The 26291-nt window shown below is 33.2% G+C and overlaps 1 protein-coding gene and 1 long non-coding RNA gene across 2 annotated transcripts; both read left to right on the plus strand.

Moving 5' to 3' along the window:
- The first annotated feature begins 1484 nt into the window (after positions 1 to 1484).
- Ppp3r1 (protein phosphatase 3 regulatory subunit B, alpha) lies at positions 1485 to 26291 on the plus strand. Its single transcript, XM_015479582.2, has 4 exons — positions 1485 to 1626; positions 24051 to 24227; positions 25375 to 25434; positions 26041 to 26291. Exons 1-4 carry the CDS (start codon positions 1614 to 1616, stop codon positions 26274 to 26276), a joined length of 486 nt encoding a protein of 161 aa, XP_015335068.1. The 5' UTR covers positions 1485 to 1613; the 3' UTR covers positions 26277 to 26291.
- On the plus strand, positions 12375 to 18030 carry LOC125617151. The gene is made up of 2 exons (XR_007348035.1): positions 12375 to 13074; positions 13159 to 18030. It is a non-coding gene; the product is annotated as an uncharacterized LOC125617151 (long non-coding RNA).

Below are 26291 nucleotides of genomic sequence, written 5' to 3' on the forward strand. Positions count from 1 at the left end.
TGCATCCATAATTTTCATATCTTGCTTATATTTCTAAGAATAAGGAATATTTGTTCTAAAACAATTTTTAAAATGGTCAGCGATTTCAGGAAAAAAGTGATTTGATTATGATAATTACAATAATGTTGGGAAGCAGGCAAATCATCTTTCAGCAGATGAAGATATTTGGGTTGATTCCCAAGATAACCTTTAAAGTCCATGTAATTTAGCATTTTAAAGATTTTTTGTTGTTGTTGTTTTACTGTATAATGAGTGGCAATTTGGGGATAAAATCAGTAGAATTAGGAAAAAATTTCCAAAGAAAATTTCTGGTAAATAAATGAAGAAAATAGTTTTTGGATCTTTATTTTGTTTTGTTTAGAATTACTTTGATCAAACCGTCAAGATTTGGGAGAACAAAAATTTTACCAATGTATTCTGTGAAGATGAGAATATTTTTAAAGGCTATGCTGTCAGAATATTTAGACATTTATCTTTCTCTTACTAGTAGACCTTAAGAGGTGACAACAGGGGCTGGGGATGTGGCTCAAGCGGTAGCGCGCTCGCCTGGCATGCGTGCGGCCTGGGTTCGATCCTCAGCACCACGTACAAACAAAGATGTTGTGTCCGCCAAAAACTAAATATTAAAAATTCTCTCTCTCTCTCTCTCTCTCTCTCTCTCTCTCTCTCTCTCTCACCTCTCTTTAAAAAAAAAAAAGGTGACAACATTGCCTTATTAGGTTATAGGCTATCCTTGTGAACTATAAATATTGTTTCAGAACTAGAGTGCTGCTTGCTTAATTAAAATATATGTAGAAGGTCCAACTATGCAATATATAGTCATTATGGAAAGAAAACATTAAGGAAAGTGAAAATTTAAATTACTTTAATAGTTGGACTTCTAAGAATTTATTGATTCTTAAACCAACTGTCTTTAATACACTGATATTTAAAATGCTGTTTACACTGAGTTCTAGATTGTTACCATGTAACTATAAAATCCTTTCTCAAAATAAATTTAGGACAATGTTAAATCTGGCAAAGGATATTAAAAAGTAATAAGACGTGATGTCTTCATGGAGTTCAAAGTCTAGGGGATTAAGTAAGGGATAAATGAATTATAAATGTCAAAATTGTACAGCATATAGAAAATTCTCTTTCATGTAGGTATAAATTGTAGTAAGTTTCTGGTTTTTCTTTTTTAACCATTCATTTGCAATTTCAGTAAAACTCTTTAATTAAATAGAAATGGTAGGAGAGGCTCTCTTCTGAGTTTTCCAAAATGAGTTCACCAAGCAATACAAGTTAGAGCACTGACAGTATCCAATATGTGAAAATTTGGTTTATAGTGTATTTAGGGTACACAAATATTCAAAATATATTTTAGTCAAACGCTTACTTAAGTTTTAAGTGGCAGAGCCAAAACTCAAGCCTGTTTGAAGAACTCTTTCTATATTGTATAACTTGTTTCCTTATTAAGTACAGTTTATAAATCTAGATATATTAGTTTATGGCTTATTTCCCTTTGCTTTGTGACTTAAAATATTTGGTACATATTTTAAAGAATTTGGTGCCAATCTTATGATTTTTTTCTTTTCTTTCCCCAGGGAAATGAGGCAAGTTATCCTTTGGAAATGTGCTCACACTGTAAGTGGAAAATTCTTGTTTTCAAGAATTTCTTTTATTTGTAAAACTATATATATATATATATATATATATATATATACACACACACACACATTTTTTTTGGTGTGTGTGTGTGTATGTGTGTGTGTGTGTGTGAGAGAGAGAGACCTCTGTAATATATGTTTATCCACATATCAAAGTTAGCCATTTGGTGTTTTAAAATGGGTAATGGAGTTGACAGATTAGTTTTAAAATTACCAGAATAAGGAGATTTTTAAATAGACTTTATTATTAATATCTGTACTATTCTGTAGTTATAAAGAAAACCCCAAATCTCAGTGATTTAACAAGTTTTTCAGATTAAGCAGATGTCAGTGTGAATTTGTTGGCGCTTTTTTCTGTTTGATGACTCAGGGGTCCACACTTCTGTGTTTTGTAATGCCAACAACTCCATGCATGATTACCAAGTGATTTGCATTGCTTATGCTCATAGTTTGTGGGCCAGAATAGTTACACAGCCCAACCAAACTGCCACAGGACTGGAAAATATACTTCCCCTGCATTGAGGAAGGAGAAACAGAGAAGGTGCATAATAACACCCATTAAGCCTAGGGTTTTGTTTTGTTTTCTAAACAAATGGAATCACTAACTTTTGTGTTAGTGTTTTAAATCCTTTAAAATAAGAAAAATATTACTGGGTAGAGTTAGGGGTGAATTCTCTGTCTTTATTTGACTAAACAGCAAATTTTCAGAGTAAAATCTGTTGCCTAAACCCTTTTCTAATATTTAGAATGTTTTTAAGTTTGAAAAAAATCTTACATTTTTATATATGTGTTTGATAGAAGCTTAATAGTTGAAAGATTGACTATTGGAATGAGTTAATTTACTTGTACTTATATTGCAATAAGAGCTTAAAAAAAAAAAAAAAAGACTTATGCCAGTGTCTGATCACCTACAGTATATATGATGGTAGCTCTTTAATGGAATGTTTTATCAAGGCCATGTTAATTTTGATACCCTTTTAAAAAAATATAGTATGTATCTCTACAGTTTTCCATTTCAACATATTTTAGTTTTGTTTTATTACTCTTAGCCCTTGGGTGTTAGGAATTAAGTCTTTAAAAACTGTTTGAGCTAGTCATGATGGTACACATTTGTAATCCCAGAGATTTGGGAGATTGAGGCTGGAGGATTGCAAGTACAAGGCTAAGCCTCAACAGCTTTGGAAACACCCTGTCTCAAAATAAAAAATAAAATGGACTGGGGATTTGGCTAAGTGGTAGAGCTCACTTGGGTTCAGTCCCCAGTACTGCAACACAACAACAACAACAACAAATCACTGATAAGTAGAGAACACACCTATTTATTCTTCCTCATTGCTAGTCATATTCCAGTATTTAGAAATAAGATTTAGCAGCTCTTAAGTCCTTGACAATTCTGCCTTTATTATGGTTGTATTAGTTCAGTCCTATCTGCCCTACTGTTTCTGTACCTGATTCCCCCTACATCCTTAAATCCTAATTTCTTTATATCTTCTAAACAACTTTATTCCCTTAGTTGTTTTAATTTTGTTTTTATATTTTTCAGTTGTAGTATGTCTGTTGGTGTTGACACTGAACTTTATTTTATATTAAGGGTGGTCAACATCATTTAGACCTTTTGGTATTTAGAAACTTTAAAACTGATAAGTACATATCTCAAGAGTCCTTTGGACCAGAGTTCTTTTTATTTCTGCCACAGTTGTACTCATGTCAGATTTATGAAGTAGAAAATGAGGTGAAGTTTGTTCTACTGTTTCGGCTGGTAAGATTCTGGTTGTATTTGGATTTTTGTGTGGGTGGTGTTCTGGAGTCAGAAGCTTTCAATTTCACTATGCAGCTTCTTGATTTTAGGATGGTCAGTATGTCTTTTGAAAACACAGTTCTGCAGTGTAGCTTTTTAAATTGCTCCCAAACACTACTTACCCTTTTGTTGTTGTTGTTGTTGTTGTCTTTTAGTAGTTTCTAATATTAAAAAACAATTTCTGCTTCAACTAGGTACAGTTTGATTTTGTTGTCTTTAGTTAAACCTTGAATAAGACAATATAATTTCAGGAATGGTATAGAGGCTGTATTATCAAAAGTAATGGAAATTTGGGTTGACTCTCTGACCTTGTTGGACTTGAAAGTGGTGAGGATCCAGTTGTCATGAAGAAAGAAAGTGGGTGAGGACATCGTTAAACTGTGGCACAATTAATAAAATGTGAACTTATTGATTTTGTGATTGCATAAAATCAAATACTTAATTGAATGCAAAATTTGGAACAAATAGCTATTGCAAAAAAATTTTCTGGGGAGAATTTGAGGAACACGAATTGGCTGATTACTTCTGACTATACTGTAGAACCTAAAGAAAGAAATTCAATGCTAAGTAATTTTGTTTGAAGGATCATTTGATTGACTAGAGAGCTTATGTGTATTCTTTGGAAAAAAATCAGATGTCTGGTTTGAAAGCGCAATGATAGGAAAAGGAGAGATCCTTAGACCTGAAATGGAGATCATTGTTAAGATACCATGAGATTCCCAAATCACTCTGCTCTTCAGAGAAGCAGCCCTTTTCAGCCTGTTTGATGAGTCTTTGTCCTATCTTGCTTAGAGACCTCTTACCTTTGCAATGAAGTGTCACTTCTCTTTTATATTGTTAAAACCACTTGTTGCTGTTTGTTTTGGAAAAGTCTCCTTTCTTTCTCCAGAATACTTGTTTCTTTTATTCCCATCACCACTTTTAACCTGCTTATGAGTTTGAGTGTAGTGCTCTTTTGTCAGCTCTTCACTTGGCTGCTTCCAATTTTGTGTAAATGAAACTTTTTATCGCTCCTGACCCTCCTTGGATTCTGTCATGGGTAGTATCCTGTTTATTTTCCTGTAGCAGTGACCATAAACTGAAATTACTTATTAATCTTTCATTTTTATATTTCTACAGTGTCTTTAAAAATGCTGATATTTATGACCAATTATCATATTCTTTCCATCTCAACCACTATTTGCATTTCACTTCACTTTTTCTTCCCAGATTTTCCATTATGAATTTCTTAGTTAATTAGGATTGTAGGTAGGCATGCATTTCCATCTTAAATGTGAAATAAGATGTTAACATTGAGAATGTTGTTTGAATTGATGAAAACCAAACCTAAGTATGACTCTGTATACCAGGGTTGGTAAGCTACCTGCTCGTAATTTTTATTAGAAAAGTTTTGTTGTAGTAGTCATATTGATTTGTTCACATATTGTCTGTGGTTGTTTTTGTGCTGTAATGGCAGAGTTTAGTAGTTGGAACAGACTATATGATATGGTTAACAAAGCCTAAAATATTTACTACTTGACATTTCATAGAAAAAAATTGCTGAATCCTGTTGTAGCCTATAGTAGCATTCTGGGATTGAAAACTAGCATTTCTGTCACTACAGCCCAGCTAACATCTCTGGGATATGATCAAGACAGAGAAGTTACACACTGGTGCTCTTGGTGTTACATAGATCTCTAATTCTTATTCTGGCAATGTTAACATGTTAGTTTATAGCTGAATTGGAGGGATTCCTTTCAAAATTATGTGATACAGTTATTCCTCTAGTTGTTGATAGAAAGAAAAGGGGTGGAGTCTGTAATTAGCAAGGTTTCAGGCTGTAATAGAGTTGGGTTTCCTTATTGCTAGTACAACTCTGATAGTGATGACATCCTGAGAAAGTTGGTTTTTATTTCTCTGTCAAGTAACAGAGGTTGTAAGGAAATCATAGTTCCCAGATATTTCTTTTTTGTTCTCTCTTTAAATTTGAGACTGAATATATTAAAGCATAAGGCCTGATGTATGTTCCCTTTTACACATCCAAAATGTCAGTTTTACTTTATTTTTAAAGGTGTGGTAAACATTTAAAGATTTCATTCACTGTGAAAGCAGTCCCTTTCTGTTGCTAGGGATCATAGTTGACAATGATCATTCTACCAGTTCTGAATATCTAAAAGTTACCTGTTTCAAGTCCCCCCCCCCCCCCCCCTTCAGTGTTTGGTTTACTCTAATGTAATATATTTTTATCATTTTATGCATAATTTGGATGAATTTCCCCCAAATGAACTTGTGTATGTTAAAACAGTCACTTTTTTGTCCGCCCAACGACTATAGTAAATTTCTTTACTTTTTACCAAAACCTCTTCATTATTGGAAGAACTCAGTTGTTACTGTAAACAGCTACTATCATTTATAACATTGTTAAAACCAATCCTTGATGCATTTCATAATTTATACTTCTCCATTCAGGTTAATTCCTCTGATGTTTTTTCATGCCTTAAAACCCAGCTCATTGTTCTCTGTGAGACCTTCTATAATTGTCCTGCCTTTCAGTGTCTCTTTTCACCAAGTTAATGTTTCCTCCTTTTTGTGTATAAATTGTGTTACCTTTAAAAAGGTAGAGAGACTCTGGATCATAAGCTATAGGTAAGCACCCACAGAATGCTTACAGTCTAAATACTGAAAAAAGAGGCATGCATAAAATAACAATGTAAAGTATTAATAGAAATAAAAGCACAGGTTCCAAAGAGGGAAAATCATCTTTGGGTAAGCAAATTAAGAAAGGCTTCATGGAAGGGCTGATGTTTGAAATTGGTTTTGAAAGCTGTGTAGGATTTGAACGTTGATAAATTGTTGGACTTGTCTTGGTTATTTCTCCCTCTCAGTCTGCTCAAATTTCACTCATATCATCAGCATTCTGTCCAGACCTCTGCATAATTCTTTGCAGTTTCCTATCTTTAATAAATGATTTTGCCTTCTAATTCTTGAGGAAACTGAGGACATTTTAAGTGTTAACCTCTTTGCTTCCTCATCCCCACCTGCCATTCACTCTCAACCTCCTTTCCTTCGGTATTAGGTTTGGAGTTTTGCTTCCCTTATTCAAGGCTAGCCTTTCTGCTATGCTTTGGACCTCCTCTGTCTCATCTCTAGGACCTTACATTGTTAGTTTCTCTCTTATGTCTTCAGCTTCTGTCTTTCTCTTAGTTTACAAATACAATCAACTTCTCTTCGATTCCAATCCTGTATACACCTTTCAGTGTTTCTCCATTCTTCCTTGTATTTGAGCTTCTCAAAAGAAGAATGTACAAAATTATCCCATTTCCTTATTTCTGCTCATTTCTTGGCCTGCTGCAATCTGGCATTCTGCTGTTATTCCATTGAAACTGTTATTAAGGTCGCCTTTATTTTGACACATTCCCTAATCGGCAAGTCTGATGGACTCAAAAAACCTGAAAATAAATTTTGACTTTGTGGGAAATTTGAAATCAAATAATTATTACTTTTCATATGTAATAATGTTATTGTGATACGTTTTTAAAAACAGTTTATCTTTTAGAAATAATAAGTTAGCTGAATAATTGCAAGGAAATGATATGTCAGGAATTTGCCCTAAAATAATTGGGGCAGTGGTATAAATATTTCTCATGTTAATGGTTAAAACTCAATGATGAATATATGAGATTCATTATACTCTTTAAACATGAGTATGAAAATTTCCTTTGTAGTTTTCTTTTTTTAAAGGAAAAGGGAAGCAACTAAAAGTAAAAGGAGTTATTGATTTAATTACTTAGAAATAACTATTTCATTATAATTAAATATGGCATGCATTCTGTAAGCATTAAGAATAAACCGCTGTGTAAACTACTATTCACCAATAAAATAATTGAGGTATCAACAGTAAAAGCATAAGTTCAATATTTGGCATCAAACAGATGCTGAGTAAATATTGATAAAATAAGCTAGTAAGAGCTCAGAATTGGACTATATAGACAACTAAAGGCTGTACTTTGGGGGAAACTTTAGTTAACCCATCACCGCATTTGTTGTCAGAAATAATACCAACACATACTTGGAAACCACTGGGTGCCAGGTACTGTTCTAACTATTTGGCCTACATTAATCTTTTAAATTTCTACAACAGCCTCCTGAGAAATGCACTATTTTCCCAATTGTACAGATGCGAGGCAGTGAGAGACCTTAACTAACTGACCCAAAGCAGGCAAAATAACATTTCCATGATTTGATCTTAGGCAAACATGCCTCTCACGGTCCTTTTCTTTCTTTCTCTCTCTCTCTCTCTCTCTCTCTCTCTTTTTTATTAGGGTGTGGGATTGGAACCACAGCTTCTCTCATGCTAAGTGCTTATTCTGCTGCTGAATTTTATACCCTATACCTCCAGCCCGAGAGTCATTTTTTTATCACAGTATTATAAAGCCTTTCTTGTAGTAAATCTTTCATTCATTCATTTATTTATTATGAAACAAGAGTCTTATTATGTCGCCCTGTGCTGGCCTTGAACTACTGGGCTCAAGCAGTTTTCCTCTTCAGCCTCCTGAACAGTTGGGACTATAGGCACACACCACTGCACCTGGCTATTTTGTAGTAAATCCTGAAAGATTAATGTTAACTTGTCTACATAAATGGTTTGGGGAAAAAATTACATTGATCTGAGATATAGGTATTCTCTGATTTTTTTTTTTTTTCTTTTTCTTATGGTTACTCAATTCTGTTGGTTTTGTTTCTTTTTTCTTTTATGCTGTGGATGGAACTCCTGGCAGTGTTAGGTTTTTATTTAAGTTATTTTAGGAGTTGTGACTTTGTTTCTGTCTATTGGCTAACCTGTCTGGACTGGAAAATGTATACTTTTGGAGTGATTTGCTCAAAGTTGAGCTTAGTTGTAACTAAGATTAGCTTTTCTGCTATGCTTTGGACCTCCTCAAAGTTGAGCTTAGTTGTAACTTGGCATGATAACTTGAAAAAGTGACTAAATACAAGATACTACTTTAAGTAGTTTAAGCAGAGGACTAGATTGGGCAAAAGTGAAAATCTGAGTGGAAAATCTGGTTCAACTAATTTTTCACTGTTGATAAAACCATTATAAAGGTGAATGGTTTTGATAAAATTAGTAAATATATGGTTTGTTTTATAGAATGAATGCAGATGGAAAATTCTTGTATCTAAAAAGATCTCTTAACTTGCTCTTGTTAAAAGATGACCCAAGAAGAGCTAGGCAGATACTAAAAGAATGTTTTTTGTTTGTTTGTTTTTGTTTTCCTGGGGTGGTGGTGGTAGTAATCTGTAGAAACTTTGAAGACTTTCTGTCCATTAGAATACTGCTCCAACTTTGAGTAAACAATTTTAACATACTAGCAGTTTTGTTTCTACTTTGAATATTTACAAATGACTTAAAAGTTTCAACAGTGATCTTGTGCAGTTAATTTCTGCTTTTAATCAAGTCTCAGAGTTTTAAAAGTTCATTATTCTTTACCTAGACTAAGATTTATTTTGTTTTGATTCCTACCTTCCACCCCCATGGTGCTGGGGGTCTAATCTGGGACCTCGTGCATGCCAGGCAAATGCTCTACCACTGAGATATATCACTAGTCCCTTGTTTTTGTTTTGAAAGCAAAACTTTTTTGGAGGAAAAAAAATTAAACTAAAGTTCATTTGATTTCTTCCTTCATTTCAACATTTCTTTGTTTTTGTTCTTATATTATGGATTGGCTTAACTCACTTCACTTTTTAATAATGTGTGCTTGAAATTTTCATGTCTAGTTTACCAAGCCTTTATTCATTATCTCAGAAATCTTTGGAGGAAATCCTGTTACTGCCAATGATAATTCAGTTTGAATGTGAACAGGTGAAAGTGTTTTTGAAACATTTTATTTCTATGAAATCATTTATTTTTTAATGAAAATTACTTAATACATTTTTTTTTAGTAAAGCACTGGAGTTACATAATGAAGAAAGAGATGAAAGGTCTTCTTAAATATGATGTGCAAACTTATATACTTTGTCTTATTAACCTTGTTTTGCACTTATATTCCTCCCTCCCCTTTTTTAACATTCCTGGTTTCTCTGCTATATTTTGAATATTTCAAGTTATAGAAAAGTAGTCTTTAAGTAAAGGTAAGATTTAGCTGTGTTTATTATCCATACTGTCAGATTTTAGTATCATGGCAGCATTCACAGAATTATAGTTTCACTTATGAGGTCCATGACTTGTAATATGGTTAGCTACTTACTTTAGGTGGTTAAAAAGGCCTAGCTATTCATCTAAGAAAAGTATAAGTTCTTGGATCTTTTTTTTTAAAATATTTATTTTTTTAGGTGTAGATGGACACAACAAAATAACTTTATTTTTATGTGGTGCTGAGGATCGAACCCGGGTCCCGCCCATGCTAGGCGAGTGCTCTACCACTGAGCCACAATCCCAGCCCTCTTGGATCTTTTTCAGACTGTTAGAGCAAAAGAATAAAAGATATGAAAAGTATAAGAAACTAATGACTTGGTTGAATGAATACAGAGAAAAATAATATCTGATCAAAAGAGATTCCAGGAGCTGTGTTACATAAAATAGAAAGGGTAATACTCGGTGAACTAGTGGGAGAAAGTTTCTCTGACCTGAAAAAATGAATCATCTGATTAAAAAATCTTTTCTGATTGCAGAGAAAGTTAAATGAAAAGAGTTACATATTTATTTATTCTTTACTTTCATTATAATTTTAAAATTCCAAGAATAAAAAGGAAATCCTAAAAGCTTCTAGACCTTGAAAAATCTAAAAAGAATCGGAATCTACTGGCAATGGACTTCTTAGCAGCAGCAGATGCTGGAAAGCAGTGGGATCATCGAAAGTTCTAAGTTCCTAAATCCAAATTTTGATATCATATCAGCCAAATAGTCAATCAAGTGTGAGAGCAAATTAAAGTCATTTTTCAGAAATGTAAAGACTTAAGAAATTTACTTTCTATAAGTTCTTGAGTATAAACCCAGTAAAATGAAATAAAAGTTTAATAACAATAATGAAATGAAATTCAAAAAGATAATGGTATCAGAAAATGTACCATTACCAAAATATATGAGTACCCCTAAGATATGAGTAAAAATCCCAGGGTAACGATACCATGGATCTAGAAAGCAATTGGTTCAAATTAGAACAAAGTAAAAGAAGACACTTGAATATGCATTTGTGTGTTTGTGTGTGTAAATGCTGTATTTTCTTTTTACCAAGAGATTGGGGTGGAGAGTGAAACAAACTAAGTGAAAGTGCAACTTGCATTCAGATGCAGCAGAACATAGTTGATAAAATAAGAGGAAAACTTTGAGAGGGTGCTGTAATGGAATGAGATTGGGTTGGACTTATAAAACAAATTATTTGAGAACTAAGTCATTAAAGTAAGATGTATTATTGAGCTAGGAGACAATGCGCATTTTGGCTTAAAAATGAAGAGTATATTAAACAGGGCTATTAATGACAGGAAAATTGAAGATGCTTTTGTGATCTTATAAGTACATGCCTTTTCATTTACTCATTGTCTGTTTTGATTTGAACCACAATATAGATAAACCAAAAGGAGAAAACCAACAATACAAACCTTCAGCAAGAAAACCAGTATTGTTCAAATTAGGGAGATAGGTAAGAGGAACATTTAGAAATATGTGGTCTGTTTTTGTCTACCTGAAGTTGGGGAATACTTGTTCCCCTTTCTTCACATTTAGACCCAAAATGCAGATTAAGGGTTTTAGCAGTAATGTGTAATATCTCTTAGCCTAAGCCTCAATGCTAGGTATTCAGATGGAATCAATAAAAGAAATTTTATTAAAATAAAAATTTTATTAAAATTTTATTAAAATAAAAGAAATTAGATGCAATCTGTATATGGGCTAAAAATGGGAGTTCATAACCCACTTGAAGCAAAGTGTGAAAGATGATATATCAAGAACTATGTAATGTTTTGAACAACCAACAATAAAAAAAAAAAAGAAAAGAAATTAGATGAGAAAGCATTTCAAGAAGTCTAAATTACCCAGCTTTGCCATCGAGCTTTACAGCATTGAGCACTCAGCATTTACCTTTCTAGGTCTGTTTCCTCATCTTAAGTGTTTCATTCTCAAGTTTTTTTTTTTTTTTTTTCAGTCTTTATATTATATGGCATTTCTTTTCTTTTTTCTTTCTGGTACCAGGGATTGAACCCAAAGTGCTTAATCAATGAGCCATATCTCCGACCCTTCTTATTTTTTTATTTTGAGACAGGGTCTCAATAAAGAGCCTCGCTAAATTACAATCCTCCTGTCTCAGCCTGCCAAGTTGCTGGGATTAACAGGCATGCACTGCTGTACCTAGCGTATTAAATGGCTTTTCTATGACAAATTTTCTTATGAAAATCATTGAGCTCTGAACATAATTCTAAAAATGTATTTCTAGGATTATTGTCAAGTGTTTAGCTTGTCTTTTAGATAGACACCATTCATTTGGCTGAGTGAATTCTAATGTTTTGGGTAATTTGGGGGCATATCTTTTATATACGGTAGGAGGAAGTAAGTGTTACATGGTGTTTACATTTTGAAGGAGCATTCCAGAAGAAAGAAAACACAACTATCATTATCAGTAATGAAAGAATTGATATCACTATAGATCTTACAGATGTTAAAAGGATAATGAGAATGTTGGGAATTTTGTGCCAATAAGTTCTGCACCTTAGATAAAATAAACAAATTCCTTGAAAAACAAACTACTAAAACTGACACAAGAGGAAATGGAAAATCTTAAATGCTTTCTATTAATGAAATTGAATTCTTTTTTTTTTTTAAATATATTTTATTTACATTTTTTAGTTCTCGGCAGACACAACATATTTGTTTGTATGTGGTGCTGAGGATCGAACCCGGGCCGCACGCCTGCCAGGGGAGCGCGATACCCTTGAGCCATATCCCCAGCCCCGAAATTGAATTCTTAATTTAAAATCTTCCTACAAAGAAAACTCCAAGGACAAAGGACTTTACAGGCAAATTCTGTCAAACATTTAATGAAAATAAAAATTACCAAGCTTACCTAAGTTCTTTCAGAAAATAGGAGATGACTTTACCTTGATAGTAATACCAAATACATTATAAGAAAAGTAATGTAGAACATAGATCAACATTCTCTATGAACATACGTCCAAAACCCTTAAATATTTGCAAGTCAAATCTAGCAATGTGGAAAAAGAATGTTTATTACCCATTTATAAATACTCTTAGCAAATTAAAAACAGAAGGGAACTTTCTCAACATGGTAAGGGGCACCTATAGCTAACACAATGCCTGACCTAAGGGGGAAAAAGCAAGGATTTTTTATTCTTATTGCTTCCTGTCAACATTTTATTAGGATTTCTAGTTACTACATTAAAGAAGAAGTAAATCAATATTGAGATTAGAATGGAAGAAATAAACTTGTCGTTAATTTCAGATGACATTATTTTACTTACATAACAGATCATAACCTAGCACAGTAAGTGAATATATTTAGCAAGATTGTAGACTGTAAGGAAGTTATCCAAAAATTAGGGGAATTTCTGTGTGGTATCAAAGCACAATTAGGAAATTCAATTGACAAGTGTAATTTATAATAAAAGCCATAAAACATTCAAGTATAAATTTAGCCATATGTGTATAAAATCTGCATTCTGAATTAAAAATGTTTACTGGGAGAAATGTAATAAAATAAATAGAGAGATATACCATATTTGTAGATTAGAAGACTTGATATTAAGATCAATTCTAGGGGCTGGGGCTGTGGCTCAGCGGTAGAGCACTCGCCTCTCACGTGTGAGACCTGTGTTTGATCCTCAGCACCACATAAAAACAAATAAACAAAATAAAGATATTGTGCCCATGTATAACTAAAAAAAAAATATTTTAAAAAAGATCAATTCTATTTGCGCTGGTCTATAACTTTAGATAATCCCAATCAAATTCTCAGCAATATTTTTGTAAAAGTTTTCAAAGTTATTGATAATTCTGTGTGGAATTATGGAGATTATATATATATATATATATATATATATAATTTTTTTTTTTTTTTAAAGAAAAACAAAGAAGGCAGTGCTCCCTAACTTAAAGATTTGCCATTAAACATAAGACACAGCATTAGATAGACAAATCAATGGAACAGAGAAAAGGGTCCATAGGGGTGTGGGGGTGTGTGTGTGTGTGATTGATTTTGACAAAAGTTCCAGAGGTACCATTGTAAGGGAAACCTTTTCAACAAAATAGCTATATTTTTGTATGAAATAGAATGTTTACTCTGTGCTTGTTTTATATCATAAAAATTACATGGATCATAGATGTAAGTATAAGAGCTAAAATAATGAAGCATCTAGAAGAAAGCATGGGAGCAAATCTTCATGACCAGGGTTGCAAAAGGATTTTTATTGTACATAGAACTTGAATCATAAAGGAACAAGCTTGGATTTCATCAGAATTAAAGGTTTTTGCTCACAGATTGGGATAAAATACTTGAAAAACCTATACCTAACAAAGAAGTTATATCAGTACACAAAGAAAATCTCAAAAACTTTTTTTTAAGATAACAGTTTTAAAAGCACAAAAGATTTGAATAGTCAATTAACAACAACAACAAAAAAATAGATGAAAAAAACAGACAAAACCACATGTTGGCAAAGATGGAATTCTCATACTGCTGACAGGAGTGTAAAACCACCCTTAAAAGACTGATTTTGTGAAAGTTAAACACCGGCTTATCTTGTGACCTAGAATTCCAGAAAAACACAATAGCTCAAATTGGTAACAACAAAAATGTCCAGCAACAAGTGAATGTATAAACAAATTGTGATATATCCATATGGTGGACTATACTACTTTCCAATAAAAAAGAGCACAATACTGATATGATTTAACATCAGAACCTTGGGGATTTAAAGAAGATAGACACAAGACTACATATCATATGGTCCCGTTTATATGAAATTCTAGACAGAACACAGTTGTAGCAAGCAAACCTAGATTGCCGGGGTTTGGTGAAAGGAGGGTGATTGACTGCAAAGGGGGAGAGATGGTCAAAGGGAACATTTGGGGGTGATTGAAGTGTTCTTTTATTGTGAATGTAGAGTGCTTACTGGTGATGCCTATCTTTTGCATGTTTGATAATTGCTTGATACATTTTGAGGTATATAAGAATTATATTCTAGAAGCACCAAAAGCACACATTACCTCTTCCATTCTAAAATTATAACATATTCCTAAAAGCCACAAATTTTAAGTGGATGGCAGTTTTTCATATCTAATACAGTACAAATATGTGCTCATGTCCTTATTAGTTTTGTAATATATTAAGTGTTTCAAAACAGTGGTAGCACGTTTTCTTTGTCATTTGGTATTTGAACTATTTTATGTAGTATATAAATATTAAACTGTTAGTCTGTAAGTAAGACCCTTATAAAATCTGAGGTTTTTTTGGAGCTACTACTTATAAGGTTTTTTATCTGATGCGCCCCCTGGTGGTTTTTACTTCTCATTTGGGGTAACATGAAAATACAACCATTACCTTTGTAGGACATGGACAAAGACTTTAATTAATGTTTATGTTCAAAAACTTCTCAATAACTTCTTTTGGTAACACTATAAAGTTTGTACTTGTGGTGGTTTTTACAAGTGCTGTTCAACACATATTTCTCCACAGGTAATTTTGCTATAGCTGATGGTTCTTTTTTAAAGTACTTGAGATATTCTGAAATCCTGTGTTGGAGTAATATTTACTAATAGTTATCATTTTATAGTGTAGCTCTTAATTTCTTGCCATATAAAAGAGATTGGGGGATCTCTTATTAGAAATATTACATACAGTCAGGATGAGCCTGGAACATCTTATGGTGCCAGAAATTAAGGAAATGCTATAAAGCAAAGCAAAACAAACAAACAAACAACCCCCCCCCCCATACACACACACAAAAAGACAAAAACAAAAAGGGATGACTGAAAGGCTTCATAAAAGCAAGCCTGAAGCAGCACCTAAAGACCAAACCTGGATCAGTTTGACTAACAAAGTAAATAATGATAGTGTTGGGCTTTAACTCATATAGTAAAATAAATATAATTAAAAGAATAAATTGAGAAGGGACCATTTTTATTTTTCTTTTTTTGTGGGAATATCCCCATTAATGTAGAAGAAAAGAGGGAAAAAGAAATTGATTCTTAGGCACATATCACAGAAATAAATGTTGCAGACATGACCCACTGATGGATGCTAAAATTAGGTCAGAATTTGAGGAGAAATAGAATATGTGCATTTTCTCAAATATCTTCCCCAGGATACTTTCTAACTTAAAAAATAAATAAAAACATAGCGAAGAATTGGCAGCACCACTTTTTTACCACTTGACTAAAGAGATTGAAGTCACCATCACTAGTTATGAGATGTGTCAAATCATTTTTGTCGTGTTCCTTCCCCAAAGACCTAAATTCATTCTAATCATGAGAAGAACATCATTAAGCTTAAACTGAAGAACCTTCACAAAATGCTAGAGCAAAAGTTTTATGGTCGTAAAAACTAAGGAGAAAATTAAGAGCTGTCACAAATGGGAGGAGACTCAAAAGAAATTGCAAAAAAAATTTATAAAAGTAATGTTTTCAAATGCTCCTCAGACAGATTCTCCTAAGGTTAACATTTACAGAACTGAAGTTAATCATCAAAATCAAGAAAATAACATTGGTAAAATAATACTAAACCACATATTTTAGTGAAAAATGGTGACATTTGAAGAGCTCTCCCACCCTGTCCAGGGTCCCACACTGCATTTAGTTTCTTTCAAAAATACTATTTCTAGGAGAAATTTAAAAGTTTGATATATTTTATTTTGTTTTTGTTGTTAAATCATTACTTGATCTACTAATAGATAGGTATAAAGTGGATATTAATAATTTTCCTAAAGGTTTAATAACCCTATTGCTATTTTTCTACTTTACCATTATTGAGAACCAACTAAAATTTGAGGAAAGTTGATTTTTATTCTATTCTATTTATCTTTTATTCTAAGAAACCTTAAAATTGAACTAAAAGTTTAGACTTCCTCAGGTTGTTTTTACTTTTAATAGTTGAGCAGCAGCTTAGTATATATGTATCAATAGCAGTACTTTTAAAGTGAAAGACTTAAGTCTTTTTATAATTTTGGAAACTCTTAAACCACCCCCACCCCCAAAATGAGAGAAATATAGAAATATATTAAAAGGAATTCATTCATGCTTCTCCAACTGAAAGACGGATGAATAAATATGCAACCTTCTATATTATGGTGCTCTAATATACGTACAGTTGAAAATATTAAAATTTACTATAGCAATGTAAGCTCTCTAAAAGAAAATTCTTAAACATTTTGTGTGATAACATTAACAAGATTCTGAAATCACTTGTTAAAAGAAGTTGCCGTCTAATTTACATTTATCCCTGAGAATATCAGGGATATTCAGGTAAGAGCTCAACAATTTAATTTAGTGTTCTCTGTAAGCTCTTCAGCAATTTCTTATTAAAAACTTTTTTATATGTTATAAATTCAGACTAAAATATTTTAAGTTTATAGTATCTTGCTTAAATTTTAGATAATAGTATATATGACTTTCTAAGGCTATTTAGTGCTTTTTCTAATATAATTTCAATTGAATATATAAGTATTTTTAGCTATCAAAGTAAGTAGCCTTCCTAAAGGTATCTTTCTAAAAAGTGGAAAATAACCTGTGAAAAAGAGTATCTCTGAGTCACAGGATGAGTCAGGAGGGTGAGGTTTGTTTGTTTTTCCTTGTTCATCTCTTTTTAAGGGAGCAGGATCCTAAGCAGTAGGCTTAAAAAAAATAAAAAGAAGAAGAAGAAGAAGTGTTGAAACATGTTGCCAGAAGTTGGAATTTGTTCTTTATTTCTAACCTGATGCTGAGTGCAGGTTTGTAAATACACTGAAATTATTTAAGTGCTAACAAGATGGGATTGATCTATTTTAGAGATATCTGCCTAATTTATAGTAGATTAGTAAGTGCTGGTATTTCAAAAATTGAAATCTTGCTTCATACTTTAATATTCTGCCACTCATGTAGACCATTGCTGTCAAGTGAAAGTACTTGAATAACTGCTTCTCTGGTTACAGCAGTGGCCAAATAAGTTACTTTGTTCAATATCTAACAGAACATTTTACCACTTGTTTTTTAAAGTAGTATTCTTAGATCTTGGCTTTAAAAGACATTCATGGCTTTATTTTCCAATCTAGACTCAACTAGATAGTAAGTGTGAAGTATTTAGTCTGCATCTTACTCATCTTTGTAACTCTTAGCTGGAAGGGAGGGAAGGGAGGAGGAAATAAATGGGTGGTTAGAAAAGCGATAACTGCCTTCTTACACATTTTACTGGCTTCTTAAAATTCAAGGTGAGTTTCAAGGGCAAGGGGTGTAGGAGAAAGTTGATCAGTGGAAGATTATATAGAGCTCGTTCCATTTAAGTTATACTTAGGGGCTGTTTAAGTAGCCATTTGTTGTGCAGGTAAAGTATGATCACTGAGGAAAGTTTTGTTTACTCATCCAGAAAAACTGTCAACTACATGTAATATTTCACAAGATACTTAAAAAGAAGTAAATAGATTTTAAGTGTTGCTTTAAGGTCTTTTGTAAGTGAGTTAATTGAATCATACAACTATGAGATTATGTAGTTAATAACATCCTCCTTTCTTTAATTAGAGAAAAACTGATGGTATTCTCATAAAAGGACATTCAGGCAAGGACCTTCCAGGAGAGAGCTTATAAAGAAATGGAGGTGTAAAATATATACCTTAGCAGAATTGTACCAAGAGCAGTGTAGCTAAAGAAAAGGAAATGGGGAAAGAGGATGGAAACTTAAAGTGAAGCTAAATATTATCAAGAGCTTTAGGCTTTTTGTCTTGTTTCTTGTTATTGCCACAAGAAAAATTTTTAAAAATAGTTTTGGTTGGGGGCTGGGGATGTGGCTCAAGCGGTAGCGCGCTCGTCAGGCATGCGCGCGGCCCGGGTTCGAGCCTTAGCACCACATACCAACAAAGATGTTGTATCCGCCGATAACTAAAAAATAAATATTAAAAAATTCTCTCTCTCTCTCTCTCTCTCTCTCTCTCTCTCTCTCTCTCTCTCTCTCAAAAAAAAATGCAAAGAGAGTTAAGCACAAAGGGGAGAGTAAAAGTAAACCAAGAAAGTCTCTTCACCCATCTTTCCTGGCAAGTTTGGTGAAGTAAANCTCTCTCTCTCTCTCTCTCTCTCTCTCTCTCTCTCTCTCTCTCTCTCTCTCTCAAAAATAGTTTTGGTTGCAGATGGATATGATATCTTTATTTTTTAATTATTTATTTATTTTTATGTGGTATTGAGAATCAAACCCAGCGCCTCACACATGCTAGGCAAGCATTCTACGACTGAGCCACAACCCCAGCACCACAAGAAAATTTTAAGCACAAGAGCCAGCAGTTTCACTAAATTTGCCTTTTAAAAAGATTAATTTTAGCTGGGCATGGTGATACATACTTGTAGTCCCAGCTACTCAGCAGATTGAAGCAGGATTGGACGTTCTAAGTCAACCTGTGCAAGTTAGCAAGACTCAAAGTAAAAAGGGTTGGGGATATAGCTCATTGGTAGAGCACTTGGCTAGCACGCCACCAGTCCTTGGGTTCTATCCCTAGCAACATGCACACATTTGTGCACAAACACAAACAAAAGGATTAATGTTTGCAATGTAAAGAAGGATGCGTTGGGCCAAATATATTTATTTGATGATCTTCTTCTATATTCTTTTCCAAAAAGAAAAATTAGTATTAAAATTTTTTTGTATCAGAGGTTGGATCCAGTACCTTGTATATGTGCATAGAATCAGCTATACCCCTGAACCACACCTCCAGAATTCTTAGTATTATTCAAGACTATGAAATACTGTCTTCCTGATTAGTAGGGTTTTTTTCTAGTTGACAATCCTTTCAATGCCTCAGTTTCAGTTTCACTGTAGACAACTTTCTATACAGTTATGTATCTCCATGCTTCAACATACAGAATATAATAGTTTCCACAAATATTATAGTGCTACATTTCTCCTTTTTCTTTTTCCATTAATGATACCCTCTAGAGGAAGTGATTCATCTACTTTTGTGGAAATGTCATTTTTCCTTTTCCACTTCTAATATTCCCAGTGATCTGTTTTCCCAATCATTAGCTTTTCTGGTCTGTGGTTGTAAAGTAAGCAAAGCTAGATTTTGAGAAGAAAGCTGTTAACTAGTCTGTGGTACACATGTAAAACCAAGGCAAGTATGGACAGGTAGCTTTTTAGCAAAATCTATGAATTTTGAGAAACTGGTCTGAATGATTTTGTTACCAAACTGAGTCCTTGGGTCCAGAGTTGGTAGAAACAAAAACTGGACCTGAAAAGAATTTAAGCACAGACAAGAATTTTATTAGGCATCAACCAAGAATGTCAAAGGACAAAAGTTTACAACTTTTATGGTGTCTGCTAGGTAGGCAGGAACTCTGTGTCTTGATGTCTTCACTTACAGAGGTGGGATCCTAGTTGTGCCTACACTTCCATCATTCTTCTTCATGCATTGTTTCTTATTACCATGTGTTTCCATCTTGGGGAATGTTTTACCATACTGTGATAAGGTAAAGGTAACTGAGTTATTTCAGTGATGATTCTTTGCATGTGTCTTTCCCTTACCATCAGGAATTTGTCCCTTATCCTCTGAGGAAGTCTCTGATATTATTTTCAGAATGGGGCAGACTGTTGTCCTATCTCATTGGCCTTGTCTTGGTGATTTTACTTTGCCTGGCTCCATTTCTTGGTATTTCTACTGACCACATAATCTCAAAAGCTCACCTGAACAATTCACAATAACCAAATTAAGGAATCAGCCCAGATGCCTGTCAGTAGATGAATGAATTAAGAAAATATGGTAATATACATACAATAGAGTTTTACTCAGCCATTAAGAAGAATGAAATTAAGCCATTTGCCAGCAAATGGATAGAAATGGAGAACATTATACTATGAAATAAATCAGACTCAGAAAATCAAGGGTTGAATGTGTTCTTTTATATGTGGATGCTAGAACAAAAAGTGCGGGGGTAGGGATTGGATATCATAAGGTATGGGGAAGATCAGTGAGTGTCGGAGATTAAGAGGGAGGGAGGAGGGACAGGAAAGGTGAGGAAATGTGGAATCAATTTAACAAAATCACCTTATGTACGTATATAAATATACTACAGGAAACCTTACCTTCATGTGTGTGTGTAGAAGGTACCAATCAAGGATGGATAAATGATGAGGAAGGGGAAGATCAGTGAAGGGAAGGGTACAGGGAGGAGGGAGCAGGGACTGAAATTGAGTGGATCCGATTCCATGCATGTATGATTTCGTTAGGATGAAACCAGCTACTATGTATAACTATAAATATTGATGGCATTTTGATCAATATGTTTTAAGTGTGAAACATTTATTAGTGCTTAAAACATTTATGAGCAACTATTATATGCATTGTACAGAAAACCAGTGAAAAAACTGTGGGCTGACTCTTGAGGTAGAAGAGCTGTGTAAATAAATAGGGGAAAGCATTTGTAAGACATTGTCACACTCCTTCCCCAAGAGTAAGGGTATCTGATTTTCTAATGGATAAAGGGAAAATACTTTGCTTTTGTCATCTGTTCTACTGAACAACTACTCTTTAGTAGAGCAATCAAATGTTTTATATAGTTGATGTGATCATTAAGTGTATATTTGAATTTTTATCAGGTTATTTTGAACATGTGTGTTATCTTACTGTTAGAAGTGGATGAATATTTTCATTAAATCAATGTAAAGTTTTCTTAAAAAATACAATATATGTGTTTCCGATAAGCCACACATGGTGCAAAATCACATGTGGGAAAAATATTGGTTGGCTGGACACTGATGCAACTCACAAAGTGCTATTATAAATAGTAATGATCTTTAAAAATATAAGTACAAATTCTGGCATTTGTATTAAATGACATAGTTAGTCACATGCGCCTTAAACATTTATTTTGAGATACAGGTTCTTGAAGTCATTTATTTCAGTAGAAACTAATTTTAACATTAATGGCGAGCCAATGAATAGCCACCTTTTAAAATAGTATTTTGAGGGCAGGTAGTTAAAAACAAAACAAAAAAAACAGAGAAATTATATTTGTGTCTTCATCTGCACCTTTAGTTTTCAACAGAAGCCTTGAGGTTCTTGAAACTATTAAATTTGCTGTTAATTTCTCTAAAAGAAGATACTTGCCCCTCTCCCCTCTTGGTAGATTGAATCCAGGGGCACTTTACCACTGAGCTACATCCTCAGCCCTCTTTATTTTGAGACAGGATCTGGCTAAGTTGCTGAGGCTGGCTTTGAACTTGTGATCCTCCTCCCTTAGCCTCCTGAGTTCCTGTACCACCAAGCCCAGCAGGAAGGCACTCCTTGTTTACCGTTTTACCTTAAGGTTTTTATATACTAAGACTTCCTTTTTGAGAAAACCTGCCCCTTGAGTTACGATGGCTCGAAAGCAATATACACATATTTAATAGAGAATGTACTTTGAATTTTGATATTTTCCTGGTCTAATTGATATGCAGTATAATAATCTCAAGATGCTGGGTAGCACAACAAGCTATAGCTCACAATTAGCCACCTGATCATGATGAACAGCTGATGTTATACAGTGTACTGTTCCCAATACATATATTCAAAAAATTATATGAGGTGTTCAATATTTTAGTATAAAATAGGCTTTGTATTAAATGATTTTGCCCAACTGTAGGTTAGAGTGTTCTTAGTATATTTGAGGTAGGCAAGGCTAAATTATTATGTTTGCTGTTTAGGTTTATTGTATGCATTTTCCATTTATGATGTTTTGCATTATCATGAGTTTTTTGGTATAGAACCCCATCATAAACCTAAGAGCATCAGACAGATTCATGAAGTTTATATGTTGTACTGACATTATTTCCCTCTGTCAATTATACTGGAATTATTCATATTAGAGTATTATCTTATAGCTATATTCATATTAGAGCATTATCTTATTTAAAGTAAAACTCTATCTAACCAGACATCAAACCGTTCAATTCAGCGAACTGAAATAGGTGCCCCCCACCATGAAAAACAGAACTCCTTAGGATTAAGGGATTAAAACCTTTCATGGAAAATACTAGAGCACTATGTGTAGCATTTTCAGTCTGTACTTTAGTAGTGCAGAAAATTACATATAGTTATGTAGCATTTTAATATAGTACCTTTATATTTTAAATATGCACTTTAATGTTTAAGTTCCTAAAGTGAGGATCAAAACAACATTTGGGCACAGTGGTACACATGTAATTCCAGTAACTGAGGAGGCCCTAGGCAAGAGGATTGCCAGGTTCAAGGTCAGCCTGGGCAATTTAGCAAGACCCTGTTTCAAAATAATAAAATAACAGTGGCTAGGGATATAGCTCAGTGGTAGAGTGCCCCGGGTTCAACACCCAGTTTATAATAAAACTAAACTAAACTGAAAACCAGTTTGTGGTCTCTTCTCTAATATAACTGTGATACATATATATTCATGGGCAAAGTGACATTTGCCTTGTTAATTTTCTTTTAAAAAAAACTGGTGGTTTTGTTTAATTTTTTGGTATATATTTGTATTATTTTTTGAAAGAAAATGACGTAAATCTTTTTGAAGAACGTTGAGTGGGCGGTACATGCCTGTAATCCATCAGCTGGGAGGCTGAGGCAGAAGGATCCCAAATTCAAAGACAGCCTCAGCAACTTAGCAAAACCCTGTCTCAAAATAAGAAACTTAAAAAAGGGGGGGGGGTGCTGGGCTTGTGGTTCAATCCCTAGTACCAAAACAGAACAAACTGCCTGAATTTTTATAGAGTACTTACAAAGTAATACAAGCATTTCTTAAAAAATTATAGTTATTTTTTTCTCTTAAGGTGTTGACGAGTGAATTTTGTTAGCTTTTTTTTTTTTTTTTTGGTTTGGTTTGGTTTGGTTTTGGTCAGAGAAGTAAAAGAAGCTGTCTTTTAGTTACTCATACTTGAAAGAGTTTCAAGAACTGATCTAAAATGTAAGAATATTCAAGAAGCTGGTCATATTGCCTCCAAGAAAGGAAATAGATCTCAAGGGGTGAGATGGAAGGGGAATGTTAGAATTTTTGAATTTTGAATAGCCTTTGAAGTTTGCATCAAACTGTTAAAAGTAAAGTAAATTAAAAATTAAGAAAGTGAAAATAAAGGTGCTTTAGTACAGAGCAGAGATTGATTTAGCTTGTCTAGTAGGACCTCTGTGATCAGCTTAGTGATATTAGTCCTGGGATATCTTGTGTGACCTCCATGATCAGCTTAGTGTTGTCAGTCCTGAGATATCTGGGTACTTTGTGTATAGTTTGTTGTATGTTATGGCAGGGACAAACAAACAGAAAGGTAACCAAATGAAAATATTTATGTTGTACTCTATTAGGAGAAATTATTTAACAGTGTATGTAACTCTTTTAATGAAATCGGAACTTAAAGGATTGGATAACTGCTGAATTTTTTTTCCATAACCATTATAAAATCATTTCTAAAAAATCTTGCTACTTTTTTTGTGTTTGCATTTAGTTGATGCTGATGAAATTAAAAGGCTAGGAAAAAGATTTAAGAAGCTGGATTTGGACAATTCTGGTTCTTTGAGTGTGGAAGAGTTCATGTCTCTGCCTGAGTTACAACAGAATCCTTTAGTACAACGAGTAATAGATATATTTGACACAGATGGGAATGGAGAAGTAGACTTTAAAGGTAAGAAAATAGATTGGGGTTTTTTGTTTTGTTTTTTAAATCACTAGTTGTGAGTAGCCTTATAGCTATATATACATAAACATCTGGAACTTTTACTTTTTCTTAAATTTTTATTTTGGTGATGTTATAGTAAAACGTTATCTTAAAACCTTAAAATCTGTAGTATATACACTTTAGTGAACTATTTTACTTCTTGATTCATAAGTGATCAAGGTACCTTTAGGGCATTCTGACCCCAAAAAGGGAGATTCGTTTTTTTTCCTTTGTTTTTAGAAGATGATTTTCACTCTAGGCTAATTTATAATATTAGAAGTTACAAGGTTGTTTTTTTTTGTGTGTGTGTGCTGGGGATTGAACCCAGTGCCTTGTGCATACAAGGCAAGCACTCTACCCACTGAGCTATATCCCCAGCCCCAGAAGTTGCAGTTTTTAAAAACCTTTTTCTTTTTTAAGAGTGAGACCTACATACTAAGCAATTAAATTATAGTGATAAGGATATGTTATATCATAGTTTTAATTAATCTAGATTTTACAAAGACATTGTGCTTTTGCTAATACTAACATGATATATCATTTTACTTTAATTCTTTACTAAATAAGTAAATAAATACCTCATTTCGCTAGTAAGTTTCCAGCAGGCTTTGTCAATTTAATTTGAGAAACTGAATGATAAGTGAAGGGATCTAAAATCAATTATGATTTAGTGTTTATCAGGTAATGATGAAAAATAATAATTTGTGTGCAAATCCCTACAGTGTATAAATACACTGAATTTTAGGACAGTAATTCAAAATTATTTTTGTTCTGGCAAAACAGTTTATAGTCTTTTTATTTTTTTAGTCCCTTTTAAATTATATCCTAAGAGGAAAGAAGTAAATAGCTTCAATAATATGTTTTTGAGTGTGGTTTATAATACTTAAAATATTTATTCAAATTGATTAATCTTAGAAGACTCCAAATAAGGAGGGGAGAAATGTAGAGCCTTGATTGTGAATGTTTAAATTCAGCGCTTTCAACTTTCAACATGCTAGTATAGAATTGTCTTATACAGGGAAATATCCTTTTGTGGGTATGTAAGGTAAATACTGGTTTTCTATGTAAAACATTAAAGTTCAGATTTTTAAACATTTTAACTCTTTTTATTCAGAATTCATTGAGGGAGTCTCTCAGTTCAGTGTCAAAGGAGATAAGGAGCAGAAATTGCGGTGTAAGTATTTTACTTTACTGACTTCATTATCCCTCTTAAACTGCTACTATCTTATACTACATTACAGACTTCTTTTAAAATATTCTAAACAATTTCTTTTATTCTGGATGTTTAGACATAACACAAATTTTACATTTGCACATTTTCAACTAGTATGTTTGAATACTGTATGGTTATGTATGGTTATATTGTATAGAAGAAAAATAGAATTTCCTTCTACTGAAAACAGTAATATAAATTACATATATAGTATGGATAAAGAAGCGTTGTTTTTGTTGTTGTTTGTTTGTTTCTAATGAAAGTAGCAAGAAATGTTCTGAAGAACCTAAGAAACTGGACCTGTTGTTATCCCTAGTTCTAAATATGGTTAAACAACCTAGGCTACATACACTGTTTCGCCCAGTCAATCTTGACTCTGTAAGCCCATCTTAACAACTATGTTAATCCCACCAAAGGCAACATCTATATTTAGGGAAGGCATCATCCTCAGAGTCATAATTCCAGATGTTTGGTAATTTACTGTTTTGTTTTTGTTTTTGTTTTTCACTTAAAGTACTCATGTGATTGCTTACAACTGCCATGGATTTTTCTTCCTCTCTTTTTTAGTTGCTTTCCGTATCTATGACATGGATAAAGATGGCTATATTTCCAATGGGGAACTCTTCCAGGTGTTGAAAATGATGGTTGGGAACAATCTGAAAGACACACAGTTACAGCAAATTGTAGACAAAACCATAATAAACGCAGATAAGGATGGAGATGGGAGAATATCCTTTGAAGAATTCTGTGCTGTAAGTATGAAAGAACTGTTTTACTTATTATTCATATTAAAAACAATCTAAAGATCATTTAATAGA

This window comes from Marmota marmota, unplaced genomic scaffold (assembly GCF_001458135.2).
Source record: "Marmota marmota marmota unplaced genomic scaffold, marMar, whole genome shotgun sequence".
Classification (NCBI taxonomy): Eukaryota; Metazoa; Chordata; class Mammalia; order Rodentia; family Sciuridae; genus Marmota; species Marmota marmota.

Coding starts and splice junctions, on each gene's coding strand:
- Ppp3r1 (XM_015479582.2), top strand. Junction 24,228..25,374: donor TGGAGAAGTAGACTTTAAAG/GTAAGAAAATAG, acceptor CTTTTTATTCAG/AATTCATTGAGGGAGTCTCT. Junction 25,435..26,040: donor TAAGGAGCAGAAATTGCGGT/GTAAGTATTTTA, acceptor TCTCTTTTTTAG/TTGCTTTCCGTATCTATGAC.